This window comes from Anguilla anguilla, chromosome 4 (assembly GCF_013347855.1).
Source record: "Anguilla anguilla isolate fAngAng1 chromosome 4, fAngAng1.pri, whole genome shotgun sequence".
In the NCBI taxonomy this organism is placed as follows: domain Eukaryota; kingdom Metazoa; phylum Chordata; class Actinopteri; order Anguilliformes; family Anguillidae; genus Anguilla; species Anguilla anguilla.
The window spans coordinates 4,884,018-4,900,441 of NC_049204.1; the positions used below are offsets into that span (position 1 = coordinate 4,884,018).

The 16,424-nt window shown below is 49.1% G+C and overlaps 1 protein-coding gene across 2 annotated transcripts; it reads left to right on the plus strand.

Annotated features, from left to right (window-relative positions):
• The first annotated feature begins 377 nt into the window (after positions 1 to 377).
• On the plus strand, positions 378 to 16,365 carry hps3 (HPS3 biogenesis of lysosomal organelles complex 2 subunit 1). 2 transcript variants are annotated; one of them, XM_035414084.1, is made up of 18 exons: positions 378 to 1,174; positions 1,677 to 2,198; positions 3,051 to 3,228; positions 3,617 to 3,705; positions 4,185 to 4,365; positions 4,812 to 4,893; positions 6,600 to 6,754; positions 7,195 to 7,296; positions 8,372 to 8,480; positions 9,078 to 9,265; positions 10,072 to 10,249; positions 11,126 to 11,362; positions 12,097 to 12,282; positions 12,880 to 13,074; positions 13,430 to 13,537; positions 14,005 to 14,211; positions 14,610 to 14,700; positions 15,267 to 16,365. In XM_035414084.1, exons 1-18 carry the CDS (start codon positions 958 to 960, stop codon positions 15,392 to 15,394), a joined length of 3,153 nt encoding a protein of 1,050 aa, XP_035269975.1. In that variant the 5' UTR covers positions 378 to 957; the 3' UTR covers positions 15,395 to 16,365. The 2 variants fall into 2 exon arrangements, with proteins under 2 accessions (XP_035269975.1, XP_035269976.1); XM_035414085.1 differs by lacking the exon at positions 7,195 to 7,296 and having other exon boundaries at positions 380 to 1,174.
• The last annotated feature ends 59 nt before the right edge of the window (positions 16,366 to 16,424 follow it).

Sequence of the window (16,424 nt, forward strand, 5' to 3'; positions counted from 1 at the left end):
CTTGTATTATGTTTTTGACCATCAATTCACACAGCATTAATATATTTGGGCAATTTACGTTGTGTTCAGTTTATACTAAGTTTTCAATCAAATGAGAAACTGTAAATCCAACCACGATAATTTACATTTACATTTACACAATAATTTGATTGCACTATACATTATAAATCGTTTAAATCTCATTTCATCCCATATAAACGTAAAACACATTTCGAATGCAAAGCATTTCAGCAAGGTCTGTTGGGAAGAGATACACTATCAAGAAAAGGTCACTCCCTGCACTTGGAAGTGTGGGCTACTTCCCTCTAGCGTTTTCAACACACGTGTCCCTGGTTACGGTTATACACTTTGTTGTACGTCGCCCTGGACAAGAGCGTCTGCCAAATGCCTACGGTAATGTAATGTAATGTAAAGAAAAGCCAATCGAAGTCGGTAACTTTTAACTGACAGACAATTTAACCAATGAGCGGATGGGTTTGCTTGACACGCTGTTGTTGTCAGTTAGGCTATATCCTATAAAGAGGAACTGAAAGTAACGCTTTACGGACTTTTAATACACCCTGTAACCTCATAAAATTGTACCTGTACGTCTAGACCTCGGAACCGAATCGTTTCTACCTAATGTCATTGCATGCTATTAATTACGAGAAATGTATTTTAGAAAGACAAGGAAGGGAATCTACTTGGAAACAACCACGCAAACAAGGTTTGCCTGACCATCACAAGACGACTTAGCATGTGATTCCGATAAAGTTAGCTGACTCGCTGCTTGCGCGTTTGGACGGCCGGGTCACTCGTACGCGAAGGCGGGTGAACGCGGAACTCAACGAAGGTAGATTAGCTTGCTAGCTGCTAGCAAACAGTATAGCCTTCGGCGGAGGAAAGGGTTCAGTTACAGGAACGTAAACAATTCGGGTGGTGTGGTTCGCTGGTCACCAGCGAGGTACATCTGCAGAAATGGTTCACGTTTACAACTGGCATCCGTTCGCATCGCAGCAAATAGTGCCAACAGAGCAGGAACCGGGGCTGGTTTGTTGCGGAGGTGATGCCCTTTTCGTGGTGTCTGCCGGAGGATGCAAGATCGAGGCATATAAAATGCAAGAGGAGGGCTGTTCCCTCATCTGTCGATTTGCGACTATGGGCACTGTTCAGAGCATACTGCACAGTCAGATAGGTAAGTAATATAGGTAGAAAAATAACAACATGCATGTTTATATATGGAGTGCCCCAGCTTCAAGAATGCAGTAGCCTACCGAATTAATGATTATCAAATCTTACATAGTAATGTTCATTTAGGTGTCTACTAGTTTTATAAAAAAATAATAAAAGTCTCCTCTTCCACTTTCTGGTTAAAGATTTGCTCATCAACTGGCCATTGCATGTCGTATAATTTAATAACCCATTCAGGGCTAAACTCCGTCCTTGGCCGGTCAGAGTGGGCTAAGAGGCCAGAGCGGACGTCAATTGCTTTTTAATTATGTTGTCTGAATTCAGGAAATCAACTGTAGTTAAATTCACTAATAGGGAAAAATCCACATGGAAGATAACGTTAAATTAAATTAATCTGATCTCCTGAACTGAAAATAAGTTGTGCTACCTATACAACGGGCGTGGGTTGGTTGAATGTTATTGTGATGCCGTAAGTAATGCCTTTTCTTGATCATGCTCTCCCCAAGGGGACTATCTTGTTACGATCGAGGAGAAGAACAGAGCCACGTACCTTCGCGCCTATACGAACTGGCGTTACCAGGCTGTGGAGAAGACCCGGGTCGGCGTCCGTCTGCTGGGTCACTTCTTGCGCGCTTCGTCTTTCCGCGGCGCGCCGAAGGAACAGATGGAGATAATCGAGATCCCGCTGGTGGAGCCGCCGCTGTGCGTTGCGTGTTGCGCGGTAACGGGGGACCTGCTCGTGGGCTGCGCCAAGAGCCTGGTGATCTTCAGCCTGAGGAGGCAAGCGTTGAGCGAGCGGCTCTCCGTGCTGGACTTCGAGCGCTTCCTCATCCTGCACGTCCCCGGATGGACGCCCACGCAGGTCGCGCTCTGCGCGGGGTTCGTGGCCCTGCAGATGGAGCTGGAGGTGCTGGTGGTCAAGCTCGAGCGCTTTCAGAGCCGCAGCGGGGACGACGGCGGCACACAGGAGCCGCGAGCTCTGGTGCCCAAGGAAATGGTTACCGGAAGCAACGATGACGAGGAAACAGGTGGTTAAAAAAAAACAGCACGTGTTTTTATTTTTATTTTTTATTTTGTTTTAAATCAGAAGCGGATCGATATGTTCGGGGCTTTAGCGAAGTCCTTTGCTCCTTCACACTGGTTAGCCTTGTGTGTATGTATGGTCATACATACACATTGGCCCAGGGGTGTCAAACCTCAGTCTTGAAGGTCCACTGTGTTTCCAGGGATCATTGGGTTTCCTTTCTGTCATCGGCCAATTAAGGCTTTGAGAACAAGGTGTGTGGACTCTTTCTCTGACCAACACCTGAAAAGAATCGCTCGAGCAGAATCGCGCCAACAACCAGCAGACACTGACTGCAACCCTGCAGGACTGGAGTTTGACATCCCTGTGTCAGGCTGTGCTTGACCAAGGGTGTGATGAGTGGCACCAGCAATGATGAAGACAGCCGATTTTGAACCTAGCTGCTACACCCCAGACCTGGGTCAAATGCATATTTGAGATACTTCATATTATCACAGATCATGTTTTACCTACCCTGTTATATTACACTGCAGGTATTAGTGTAGTGTAATGGTGAGGTCACCAGGTGGTAGGTGTGATTCCCAGGTGAGAATGGTGGTTAACCGGAAGTACTTCAGTAAAAACCCAGCAGTTTAAATGGAATGTGTGACAAGCAAAGGTAAGCCAAGTTGCTCACGACTGTACAACGTTACGGCATTGTTTTAAATACTTTAACCCTTTTTAGTACCTTCGGTTAAAAAATGCTTTCCATGTTATTGAAAGTTTTACAAGATACATCAGTTTGCACTGTTATTCCTGGATAAGAGCGTGAAATGCCTGAGCGTGAGTGTGATCGTGCGGTGACCTTTCTGAACAGATGCCGGAGGAGGTCGATCCGATGCCCACCGCGACCCAGACGACTTCATCGTGTTCCAGAGGAACCAGGAGTTCTTGGGGGAGGAGGCGAAAGAATGTGGGATCCCCGTCTCTCTGGAGTGGGCTGGCATGGAGGATGAGGTGCAGGCCCGCCTTGGAGTGACCTACGTCCTGTACAGGTGCCGTAATGTCTCAAGCTCGCCCCCCTGGTGGCGTCTTTCCTCCTCCTTTCTCAAGGTCATGCCCTGGTGGAGTGTCTTTAATACCATCTCTAGCTTGTCCCCTAGTGGTGGTTTTTCTGCTTTCTCATGCTTGCATCCTGGCAGTCTCGCCCCTTTAGTCGAGGCCTAGTTCTTGCTTTCTCGAGGTCGCCCCCTGGTGGAGTCTCTTGCTCAACGCGCTCTCTAGCTCGGCCCCCCAGTCTAGGCCTAGTTCTTGCTTTCTCGAGGTCGCCCCACCGCTGTAACCTTTCTTTCCACTGCATCTGAAGCCCGCCCCCTGGTGGTGGTCTGTTGTTGGGGGTCCGTACGTCTCACCAGTGTGTCGTTTTTTTGGGTTTTTTAACAGGCGGTTCGCCCCGGACTTCTTCCAAGGCTGCAGTGTGGAGGAGACCTGCCTGCACTCTCTGCAGCTCCGCCCCATGTTCACTGTTTCCAGTGAGTAAGACCGACGAAGGGCCGCGATGAAGTGCGCCAATTTAGGAAATTAATCGAAATTCAGTTTGTGAATTGGGTGGGGGGAGGGGGCATTGTGTTGTATGGGGATTGTTCAGTTAATTTATGGAATTTCCTGAATTTGAATGGAATTGAGCCCCAACCCTGGGCCATCGAAGATGTTTTATCGGTACTGATGACATACAGTTGAGGATATGTACCTGTTCTGTTGGATTGAAGAGCTCCCGGGGGAAGGCGGGGACTATGAATTCATTGGCTGTTTCCTGTTTTGAGTCCATTTCAAAATCAGTATGAGCAGGGGCATTGGACCATTGCAAAAGTCAGTCAGTCACGACCAAGATGTCTTCCAGGGCATCCCGTTCTTGAATAAGTGTTGAGGCGAGCGAGTTTGCTGGCAGTGGACAGAAGCAGGATGCTGGATCTCAGCTTGTTTGATCTCGTTTTTTGTCCCCTTATCGCAGGCAGCCAAGAGGGCGGTGTTGAGGCCGCAGAGCCTACGTGCGTCTTCTGTTTCTTCTCCCTGCCGAACACCGGCTACATGTACAGCCTGAGGGGCACCGTGGAGCTCATCTCCACCTATCAGTTCCCAGAGAAGGCTCAGCAGGCCGTCCTCTGTGACCAGTTCCTCCACGTCATCACCAGGTAGCCTCACTGGTACACGGGGCGGTCCATCTCTTATATCTCTTATAGTATCATAGGGTAGCCCACCTCTTACATCATCACAAAGTAGCCCTCCTCTTACATCATCACAAAGTAGCCCGCCTCTCACATCATCATAAAGTCAAATCAAATACAGTTTTTGTATAGCCTTTTATTAGACAGAACTGTCACAAAGACACTTTACAGAGCAGTAGATCAAGGGCAAAAACCAGGCCTGAACCCTCAAATAGACTGTTTCTCTTTCACACACACGCAAACACTCTATCTATCTCTGTCTCTCTCTCTCTCTCTCTCTCTCTCTGTCTCTCACACATACACACACACAAACACAGACTCTCTCTCTCTCTCACACACACACACACACACACTCTCTCTCTCTCCGGAAGGTTCTTCAGAGCTGTAAATGCCGTGCTGTCTCTCCCCTGCAGGAATGCGCTCCAGTGTTTCTCAGTGCGATGCAGTGCAGTGGCAGCCAGGGTCGAGGACCCCTACATTGACACTACCATGAAGGTGACGTCCGTCTGGATGCCTGTGTAATCATGTGGTGTGTTTGTGGGTTAAAATATTCCAGGGTTAGGCCCTCCTTTCCAGCTCATTGTCCTAGGAGCGTAACCAGGCTGCTCATAACCTTACAGCACTATGAGCCTGACCAGGCCGCTCATAACCTTACAGCACTATGAGCCTGACCAGGCCGCTCATAACCTTACAGCACTATGAGCCTGACCAGGCTGCTCATAACCTTACAGCACTATGAGCCTGACCAGGCTGCTCATAACCTTACAGCAGTATGAGTCTGACCAGGCTGCTCATAACCTTACAGCACTATGAGCCTGACCAGGCCGCTCATAACCTTACAGCACTATGAGCCTGACCAGGCCGCTCATAACCTTACAGCACTATGAGCCTGACCAGGCTGCTCATAACCTTACAGCACTATGAGCCTGACCAGGCCGCTCATAACCTTACAGCACTATGAGCCTGACCGGGCTGCTCATAACCTTACAGCACTATGTGCCTGACCAGGCTGCTCATAACCTTACAGCACTCTGAGCCTGACCAGGCTGCTCATAACCTTACAGCACTATGCGCCTGACCAGGCTGCTCATAACCTTACAGCACTATGAGCCTGACCAGGCCGCTCATAACCTTACAGCACTATGAGCCTGACCAGGCCGCTCATAATCTTACAGCACTATGAGCCTGACCAGGCTGCTCATAACCTTACAGCACTATGAGCCTGACCAGGCCGCTCATAACCTTACAGCACTATGAGCCTGACCAGGCCGCTCATAACCTTACAGCACTATGAGCCTGACCAGGCCGCTCATAACCTTACAGCGCTATGGGCCTGACCAGGCCGCTCATAACCTTACAGCGCCATGAGCCTGACCAGGCCGCTCATAACCTTACAGCACTATGAGCCTGACCAGGCTGCTCATAACCTTACAGCACTATGAGCCTGACCAGGCTGCTCATAACCTTACAGCACTATGAGCCTGACCAGGCCACTCATAACCTTACAGCACTATGAGCCTGACCAAGCCACTCATATCCTTACAGCACTATGAGCCTGACCGGGCTGCTCATAACCTTACAGCACTATGAGCCTGACCAGGCCACTCATATCCTTACAGCACTATGAGCCTGACCGGGCTGCTCATAACCTTACAGCACCATGAGCCTGACCAGGCCGCTCATAACCTTACAGCACAATGAGCCTGACCAGACTGCTCATAACCTTACAGCACTATGAGCCTGACCAGGCCACTCATAACCTTACAGCACTATGAGCCTGACCAGGCTGGTTATAACCTTACAGCACTATGAGCTTAACTAGGCTGCTCATAACCTTACAGCACTATGAGCCTGACCAGGCTGCTCATAACCTTACAACACTATGAGCCTGACCAGGCTGCTCATAACCTTACAGCACTATGAGCCTGACCAGGTTGATACTCTTATGTGACTTAAGTACTCCAAACCTCCAGGGATGCCATTTTCTAATTAGTTACTTCTCCTTGGCATAAGTTAGGACAGAATAATGTTCACTGCGTGAACTGAACTGTGTTCTTGGCTGTAAGTAGCTGTGCGAAATCGAGTATCGCACCTCATCGAACCTGTGTTTTTGCAGTTGTTCCAATGACCATGATAATGCACTTTTTTTTGTACGTCGCTTTGGATAAATAAGTGCGATGTGATGTGATGTGTCCACGCAGGCCTGCCCGGCCTTCACCATGCAGGTGTGCGCTTTGCGAATCCAGCTGTTCATCGGGCTGAAGTCGCTGTGCCACGACAGGAACCACGTGGTGCTGCTGACCGCGGCCGACGCGGGCCAGCAGGGGGCGCCGCCGCGGACGCGCGCCAGGACAACGTGGGTACCCAGGGCCTCGCGAGCCGGGGTTAATGCCGTCAGGGCCGGTCTGTTAGACGGCGGAGAAGTGGTGCGAGCCGCTCTGGATAAGAGCGTCCGCCAAATGCCTGTAATGTGACGGCAGGAAGAGCAAGTTTAGTGCGTTTAGCAGGAAGACGGAATGCCTTCATTTGTAACGTTACCTTGGACGACTTCTTTGTGTGCCTTTTTCCCCGTTTGAGTTTCGTTGACGCAAGGGAGGATTATGGTGCCTTGTTTCTTGAGGTTTCAAAGCTTTACCTTGGCCCCTCTGGTTTCGTTTTCAGATCAGTTTTGGTCTCACTTCAGATCTAATTTGCCAATTTACTCAACGTTGCTCATGATGTTTTTGTTTTTTTTTACTGTGCTTATTTTCTGGGTTTGTTTCGATGCTCTAAATGTTCTACAACTCCTCATTATAGCGAATCAAAAGAGCACAAAGCCCTTACTGGGATTTTCCTAGCGGTAGGTATAGATCCTTCAACTACTCCAGGGCTGGAGAGCTTCCTGTCCAGGTCGTTCTTGTAAGTTCCTGAATCGTCGTGCCTCCATGTTATTCCATCCCCGCATCTCCCCCCCTAAACCTCCGGGCCCGGGGCCTTGTTCTCAGTCCTTACTAAAATACCTCTAACACGGTTTTGGTCATCCCCCTCCTAACGTGTGTGGACTCGCATGATAATCAGTTGTTCCCCGGTCTCTGTTTTTTTTTTTTCTGCTTAGTGAAGGGCGGCCTGGTTACCAGGCGACACGCATTCCATTCCGTTTATAATCCGAGCGTTTTTTTCTGAAAGGAGGCGGGGCTTGGGGAGGAAGGAATCAAAAGAGCATTCTTTTGGATGTCGCTCGACTCCGCCCACTGTGACTAACGTTGTCGTGTCACATGAATCTGCTGTAGCCATAAAGTGTAATTGTCAGTACAGCATGTCACGTAGACCTATCACAGTTGTGGGGTAAATAACATGGGAGTTCATCTAACGAAAATAAAAAATACTCGTCCTTCCTTTTAATGTAGGGGCACTAGAAATCCGTGATAGAGCCAGTGTTGTGTGGCGTTTTTTCAACATGGAAGCAAAAAATGAGAACTAATCTTTTTTTTTTAACAAAGCCCCTCCCTGTCAATCCCTATGATTAAGTAGCTGGATGTGCTTTGGCAGAATTATGTGTAGAAGTGACTAACCTCTTGGAAAGTCAGTTGTCCTCCGTAACTATAATAACTGTAGAAAAACACTGCTTTCCTCGTGCAGTAGTGTGATTTGTAGTGTGAAACCAAATTAATTTAATGAAGTTCTATGAAATTGCTACTGTTACTGCTACTCATCAATATCACTAATATATATTTAGTCATTGGAGAGCACAAAGAGCCTCCAATGTATTATTAAATATTTAGCCTGCACACAGTGGCACGTAATTAATATTATATATTACCTAATTATTTAGCAGTTGCATTATTTATTTATTTATTATTTTAAAAAGATTAATATTACTATCTGGGCAGAACTGGTGTTACAGTCTGTCATAAAGATCCAGTGTTTGGGTCTCCATAGGGGTGTTTAAATGACTGTGACTAAGTGCCCCCCCCCTCCCCCCCCCCCCCCACAGGTCAAGGAAGACCTCCATCCCCAGGGTGCAGGAGCCCAGCGAGGGGGGGCACGGGTGGAACCTGTACGTGGTGAACACCGTCTCCACCCTGCAGCTCTACAGCGAGATGGTAGGGCCGCCTGGCTGCGCGCCGATCGCCACACCGTACCGCTATACCGCCATTCCAGCTGCCCAGCTCAAACCTGCCTGAAGAGCAGATTTCTCTGCAGTGTTTTATTTCCAAAAGCCCCTAGTCCGTGTTCTAGAACTCCACTGCTTTCAATCACCAGTAGTGATTGTACCATCAACATTAGAATGCTCAGTTACCAGCAGTGATTGTTACATCAGCATTAGAACGCTCAGTTACCAGTAGTGATTGTTATATCAGCATTAGAACGCTCAGTTACCAGTAGTGATTGTAACATCAGCATTAGAATGTTCAGTTTAAGAACATTCTGATCACACATTTGTGACTTAACACCTTAAAGGGTTAAAGCTGTTCAGGGGTTAAAGGAAAGAGAACGAGAGGCATTAATTGTAAAGCACTTTGTGTAGTCATAGTTCCTGTAAAAAGCGCTATATAAATGCAGTCCATTTACCACAATGGGCAAGGTTATGTTATGATCTAGGATCAGCTTGTACCAGGTAAGGTTGGGATGTGGACAGGCAGAAAACTGATCCTAGATCAGGACCGAGATGCTGCCTTGTGCGTTTCTCTCCTGCGCAGGTGGAGTACAGTCAGAAGTACGAGGTGACCAATCCCCTGTCGCACAGCTGCGTTCACCTGCTGAGCGAAGCTCACCTGCTCCTGCGGGCGGCGCTGTTGGACCCCCGCGTCACCGACCCCAGCGAGAGGGAGGGGCTGCAGAGGGCTTTCCAGGAGAGCTGCGCCCAGCTGGGAGACTGCTACAGCAGGTGGGTCACCTGACCTATGACACACACCTCGGTGTGTCACCTGACCTATGACACACACCGATGTGTATCACCTGACCAACGGCACACACGTTGGTGTGTCGCCTGACCAACGGCACACACCAAGGTGTGTCACCTGACCTATGACACATGCCGAGGTGTGTCACCTGACCTATGACACACAACTTGTTTGTATTTATTTATCCAGCTGGGGATTAATTCACTAACAAAGTGAACTGCAAAAGATTTTTCAGATTTAGCTTAGTGCCAGCCGCATAAATGGCTAGAGATTACTTACAGACAAAAATATCAGGAAATGGAGGCGGATACGAGATCATCACTAAACGTGTGATCACCTGACTGATCACGGGTTTGGTGGCCTGTCCCCTCTTGTTTCAGTCAGTTTAGGAAATTTCATTTCAGTTCAGATCATGAATAATGCCAGTTATATTCAGTGAGCATTCTTCAATGAATCCACTGAAGCCTCTTTTCCACAGTAGGGCCAAACAGTTCTGAGCACGGAGAGGAACGGTTCCAATGGATGTTTCCACGGTAACCGTTCCCACGAGTCCCGAGCAGCTCGGAACTGCACTTAGAGCCCCTGGTAACCGTTCGGCCCTACCGTGGAAAAGAGGCTCGAGTTTCAGTTACTTTCCTGAATTGACTGAATTTGGGAGTGAAATCGATACAAACGGTGTTTTGTGGCCAATAGCTTGCCTCCTCTCTGCCAAACACTCTAAGGAAATCAAAGTCACTGCTTCTGATTGGTCGATAAAGTAAAAAATAAAAGTTAAAAAAAAACTGTTTAGGTTTGACAAGCGGGAGTGCCACTTGGCCCTCCCTTACTACAAGATGTCTGGTCTGTCGGTGGCGGAGGTCGTCCAGAGGAACAAGCCGTTCTGCGGAAACTCGGCCGGATTCGGCAAGGGCTTCCTGTTCTACCTGAAGCACTCTCTTTACGAGGAGACCATGGAGGAGCTGAACCAGGTAAGTGAAGCAGGGCTGCCCGGCTCTGCGCTCGGAGATCTACTGTCCTTTGTTTTCACTCCAACCCTAACTAAGTTAGCCTCCTTCAACAGCTGGAGATCTCTTTTAGGTCTTTATTTCAACCCTAATTCTACCAGTTAGCAGCTCAATGCAGAACTCTAGCTGTTGAATGAGGTGTGCTTGGTTGGGGTTTGAGTGAAAACCTACAGGACGGTAGATGTCCAGGAACAGAGTTGGGCAGCCCTGCTCTGGCTGTTGAATGAGGTGTGCTTTATTAGGGTTGGAGTGAAAACCTACAGAACGGTAGATCTCCAGGAACAGAGTTGGGCAGCCCTGCTCTGGCTGTTGAATGAGGTGTGCTTTATTAGGGTTGGAATGAAAACCTACAGGATGGTAGATCTCCAGGAACAGGGTTAGGCAGCCCTGCTCTGGCTGTTGAATGAGGTGTGCTTTATTAGGGTTGGAGTGAAAACCTACAGAACGGTAGATCTCCAGGAACAGTGTTGGGCAGCCCTGCTCTAGCTGTTGAATGAGGTGTGCTTGGTTAGGGTTGGAGTGAAAACCTGCAGGACGGTAGATCTCCAGGAACAGGGTTAGGCAGCCCTGCTCTAGCTGTTGAGTGAGGTGTGCTTTGTTGGGGTTGGAGTGAAAACCTACAGGGTTGGGCAGCCCTAACGTAATGGATTGGTTGGTTCACAAGCCATGATGTCACATTAGCATGTCAGTGAATGTGGAGGGGGGGGGGGGGGGGGAAGAAGAAGCAGTTTTTTCCTGAAACTTGAGCAGTTTTTATGTGTGTGTGTGCGCGCGCGCGTGTGTACGACGCTGACGAAACGCGGAACGTTTTTTTTTCTTTTCTTTTCTCTCCCCCCGCAGGAAACGGCCGATGCGGTGCTGGACATATTCGGGGAGGCGGAGCCGGAGCAGCTGCCCCACGTGGTCATCAGCCCGTTCCTGTGCCGGGCCGGCCCCGCCCACGCGCTGGCGCACCTGGAGCGGCTGGAGGCGGCGGGCGGCGCCCCCTCCGTCGTCCTCACCCTCGCCACGGCGACCCTGGCACTGCGGCTGGGCGACGCGCCGCTGTACCGCCAGCAGATGGGCCGGCACGCGGAGGTGAGCGTGTGCACGCGCTCGCTCGTTCGCTTGTTCGCCCGCTCGCCCGCCTGGCTTTACCCGATACCGTCCTCAGACCCGACAGGAGAAGGTCAAAGTCAAGGTCAAAGTGAACTTCATTATCCCACAAGGGGAAATTCATGTGGTCATACACGTCTCATTTAAAACACAGAGGTACTCTGTACATACACTAACAAACACACACACACACACACATATCCACACACCTCAACAGAATATCCTGTGCAATGCTAGCAGTATAAAATATACATCATATACAATATACAATCTAAATATACAGTATGCACAATCAAAATACCCAAACCTAGTAACATAGGTGCAAAAGCATTCTCACTTTTTTTGACATAATACGAGTGTATTGGAAGACAAACACATGATGCGGTTTTCAAAATTGTTTTATTTTTTTATTAAATGTCCCTTGTTGTGCAGGTTTCAGCATGGTAGAATAAGTAGTTCTTCAGAGTAAGAGAATTCAGTTACTTTACAATCTTGTTACGTACAACAGCAATTCATAAGAGATTTGTTACTGTCCTGCTGTACTGTTATTGGAACCTATGGATGAGACCCCTCTCTGGTTCCAAGTGAATGGGAGAATATCTTTGTGGATGCTGCTTAGCTGATTGGTTGATTGATTGATAAATATCTTTGTGAATGCTGCTTAGCTGATTGGTTGGTTGATTGATCGTTTGAGCATCTGATTGGCCGATCCTCAGATGCTCCAAGTTTACGGCTTCATCGAGGAGCCCAAGCTGCTGCTGCAGGGCAGGGGGAAGGGCGTGGTCCCCACCTCGCTGGCTCATCACCTGCGGGACACGCAGGAGGGGCTGCTGGTCGCCGCCCTGGTGGCGCTGCACGAGAACAGCAAGGTCAGGCTGGAGGAGGCCGACGTCTTCTTCCAGGTGAGCTCGCCTGCCCGAGCGCTGCGGCTGCTCACCTGCGCAGACCCTGTTTACTTGCGCAAATCTGTGACTGTCTACCTGCAACCCTCACCTGCACAAACCCCGCTCACCTGCACAAACCCCGCTCACCTGCACAAACCCCGCTCACCTGCACAAACCCTGCTCACCTGCACAAACCCTGCTCACCTGCACAAACCCCGCTCACCTGCACAAACCCCGCTCACCTGCACAAACCCCGCTCACCTGCACAAACCCTGCTCACCTGCACAAACCCGGCTCACCTGCACAAACCCTGCTCACCTGCACAAACCCGGCTCACCTGCGCAAACCCTGCTTAACTGCGCAAATCTGTGACTGTTTACCTGCACAAACCCTGTGTGTGTGTGTGTGGTGATAATTGTATTGTGTGTGTGTGTGTGTGATGTGTGGTGATAATTGTATTGTGTGTGTGTGTGTGTGTTGATAATTGTATTGTGTGTGTGTGTGTGTGTGTGTGGTGATAATTGTATTGTGTGTGTGTGTGTGTGTGTGTGGTGATAATTGTATTGTGTGTGTGTGTGTGTGTGTGTGGTGATAATTGTATTGTGTGTGTCTCAGGAGCTGTGCCGGGATGGGGCTGAACCACAGGGCGGGCAGCAGCTGCTGGTGGATTTTTGGGAGGCCCTCCTGGTGGCCTCCTCTCAGGACCCGGTCATCCAGGAGCTGCTGTTCCGCCTGACCTCGGTCTACATCGACCGCGTAGCCCGGAGCAACCAGGAGGGAATCAGACCCCTGAAGACTGCAGAGGATCTGGTGAGTGCAGAGAGTGAGCGTTGCCCCGGGAACACTGCCCCAAAATGCTGTGATTATGGGAGTGCAGTCGAGCTCTCTCAATCTGAACCATTTTCATCCTTCGAGGTTTGTCATCACAAATGTGTGTTTAGAATCTTTCCTAAGTGAACGTTCTAATGCTGATGTCACAATTGCTACTGGTAATTGAAAGCGATGGAGTTCTTAGAACACTGTCTTTGGAAAAAGAATTCCAAAAAACCTACTGTTCAAAGGGTTAAGTGGTTTTGAATGTACGTTTTATGTACCCAGGTCTGCGTTAGACAGTGGTGCTCTGTTAGACAGTGGATCAGCCTTTTTGATCTTGTGGTTCTGATAGATCAACTCATGCTGTCACTACGGGACGCTGTATCCCTGGGTGAGCGTGGTCACCCCTACACAACTCAGCATCGCCCCCGGCAACCAGGAGGATCTGGAGAAGCTGCAGGTGTGTCTGCTTTTCCCTCCTGTTCTGATGGTCTCCACTCATCCTGGCAATCTGATTGGCTGAGGCGCTCTGCACTGTGTGTGCTGTCCCTGCTGTACTGGCTCTCCCTGATTGGATGAGAGGAGTCTGCTGTTGTGTGATTGGTTCTGTGCTCTGTTCTGTGTGTGCAGTCTCTGGTGTAGAGGCTCTCCCTGGTTGGGTGAGAGGGGTCAGGTCTTGTGTGATTGGCTGATTGTGTCTGCTCTGTGTGTGCAGTCCCTGCTCTGCGGCCCCTCTCTGATTGGATGAGAGGGTTCTGGCATCGTGTGATTGGCTGTTTGTGTCTCTGCTCTGCGTGTGTGCAGTCCCTGCTCTGCGGCCCTCTCTGATTGGATGAGATGTGTCAGGTCTTGTGTGATTGGCTGATTGTGTCTGTGCTCTGCGTGTGTGATTGGCTGATTGTGTCTCTGCTCTGTGTGTGTGCGCAGTCCCTGCTGTGCGGGCCCTCTCTGGACGTGTGCTCAGTGCTGCCCCTGGTGGAGCAGCTGTCGGACGCGGACGGCGCCGGGCTCAGCGTTCACGTTCTGTGCGCCGCCCGGCTCGGGCAGCACGAGAGCGCCATCGACAGGCTGCTGGACCGCTGCCCGCAGGCCCTCATACCCTACGCCAATCACGAGCTGCGGCAGGGCCCCACGGTACCCGCCCACTCCCACACTCCGTTTTACTCATTTAACCCTTTAACACCGGCCAAATGTGCGGGACACAAACATGAAAACTCCCAAAAGTAAAATATGTAATGTTAGGTATACACTTTCTATGACGCCTGTCTGTAATGCATTGTAATATAATTACAAGCACTCATAAGTACTCATAATGCTTTATGACAATAATTATAACCCATTATAAAGCACTTTGTAATGACGAATGACACCTATGTCTATGATGCATTATAAAATACTTGTAATTCAGTCCTTTGGTGGTTACTTTTATTGAAACCATAATGAAGCTACTGAGCTATTAAATGTGTGCAGTGGTCCTTGAGATGTGTAATTATATAATGTTTGTGTAATTCTTTTTTGTGTGATGTTTTTAGGCACTTTGGTGGCAGAAGGTGTTTCCTGAGCTCTGTAAAAGAGCCAGATCCACAGGCAGTGAAAACCCCATCCTGCTGTCTGCACTGAAAGGTGAGGAGCTTTAAATGTCCTGGGCAACTTCCTGTACTGTACAGCCTGCCAGCGGATGTTAGCCAATCAGCATGAAGGTACCTCAGTCATGTGACACTGCCCCAGATTCTGACTCATCACGTTCTTCAGATCTTCTGTGTGTATTTTCTGTCTTCTGCGCTTAATTTCAGGAGGTTCCTGGTTGGTAAAAATGAGCTTCTGGTGCCATGTTGTAGTTCAGAACAGCCTTTAACACACTTTGGGTCTGATTTATCAAGACCTTTAGCAGGTGTAAGAGCTTTTACCTCAAGCAAAAACCAACAACATGACCTCTCATTGGTCACGGTACTTGTTTTAGCACTAATCAGTGGTTGTGTTATTAGTTATTTTGTGTGCCAAAATCAGGTAAATCAGGCCCACGGGCTCAAACCTTCGGAAATATTCCCGAGGTGCATTGCACTGGAATGTTTCAGGTTCCGCGGCGAGGAAGCGGAACCTGCGGCGTTTCAGAACCCAGGGCCGAGTTCTTCGCTGGTAGGCCGCGGAGAGGCTTTTTTTTGACGCTGGCGTTTTCCCCACGGCGACAGAAACCCTGGTGACGGTTGCCGCGGAGCTGAACCCGCTGGAGTTCCTGGAGCTGTTGCCGGACGACGGGACGGCGGCGTTCTTCCTCCCGCACCTGCTGGAGTGCTGCCAGAGGAACGCGACGGCGTGAGCGGGCGGCGGGTGGCGGCGGCGGCGACGCACCTGGGCCGCGCCGCGTTTACCCCCGCGAGACTTCGGGATGCTTGCCGTGGAACGAAAAGCAAAGACCTGGCGCGTGCCTTTTTGGGAAACACTAAGCAGGCCTCAAGGCCTCAAGTTGGTCTCTCTCTTTTTTGCCTTTTAATTAAAATCCCCGTCTAAGGGCTGAATGTCCTGTTGTCGCCCGCTGTGATGTTAGTCGGATACTGAAGGCTTCTCTCAGCTAAATTAATTCTGTATATACCTTATAATATTGCCCTGTGATAGACTGGCGGCCCATCCAGGGTGCATTCCTGCCTCTCGCCCAAAGCATGCTGGGATAGGCTCCAGAACCCCCCTGCGACCCTGCTCAGGGTAAGCGGGTAAAGATGATGGATGGATGGATGGATGGATGTAGCATTCCTGGTATATAACTGGATACTGTAGGCGGGCACAGCACCCATAATGCATCAGGCTAAGGAGCGCTGGTCTAGGATCAGTTTAGTGTTTCAGAGCGCAATGGACAAGGCTAGGATTGTACAACAGTGATCCTTCCTGCCCTGAACCACTTTGTGAATACGAGTCCTTGGAACTGATTTATTTCCCTGAGACAATATAAGTATCACAGTTATCACTGGAATGGAATGTGCTTGACCAAAGATCAAAGACAATCTACAAAGTGTTTCTGTCATGTTCCGTAGCCAAGGATACCATTCTGAAAATCTGTATGCAATATTGAAAATATCGAAGCTTTTGCATCATTACAGTGTTCAGAGTGCTGTGCATCAGCGAGGCTAAGCTATTATGCAAACACAAACAACCTTATATTGTGAATTGATTTATGTTCTATTTATTTTTATTTTTGTCTGTACTGACATGCCTTGCTTTTGTTTTACATTTCGCATGATGACTACTTTTCAAAATCCAGTGTTATCAATAAAATTTCTTTGATGGTCTTCATTTGAATTGTTCTGTAGAGAGTGTGTGACTTTGTTTTTCTTTTTCTTTTATACATTTTTAAA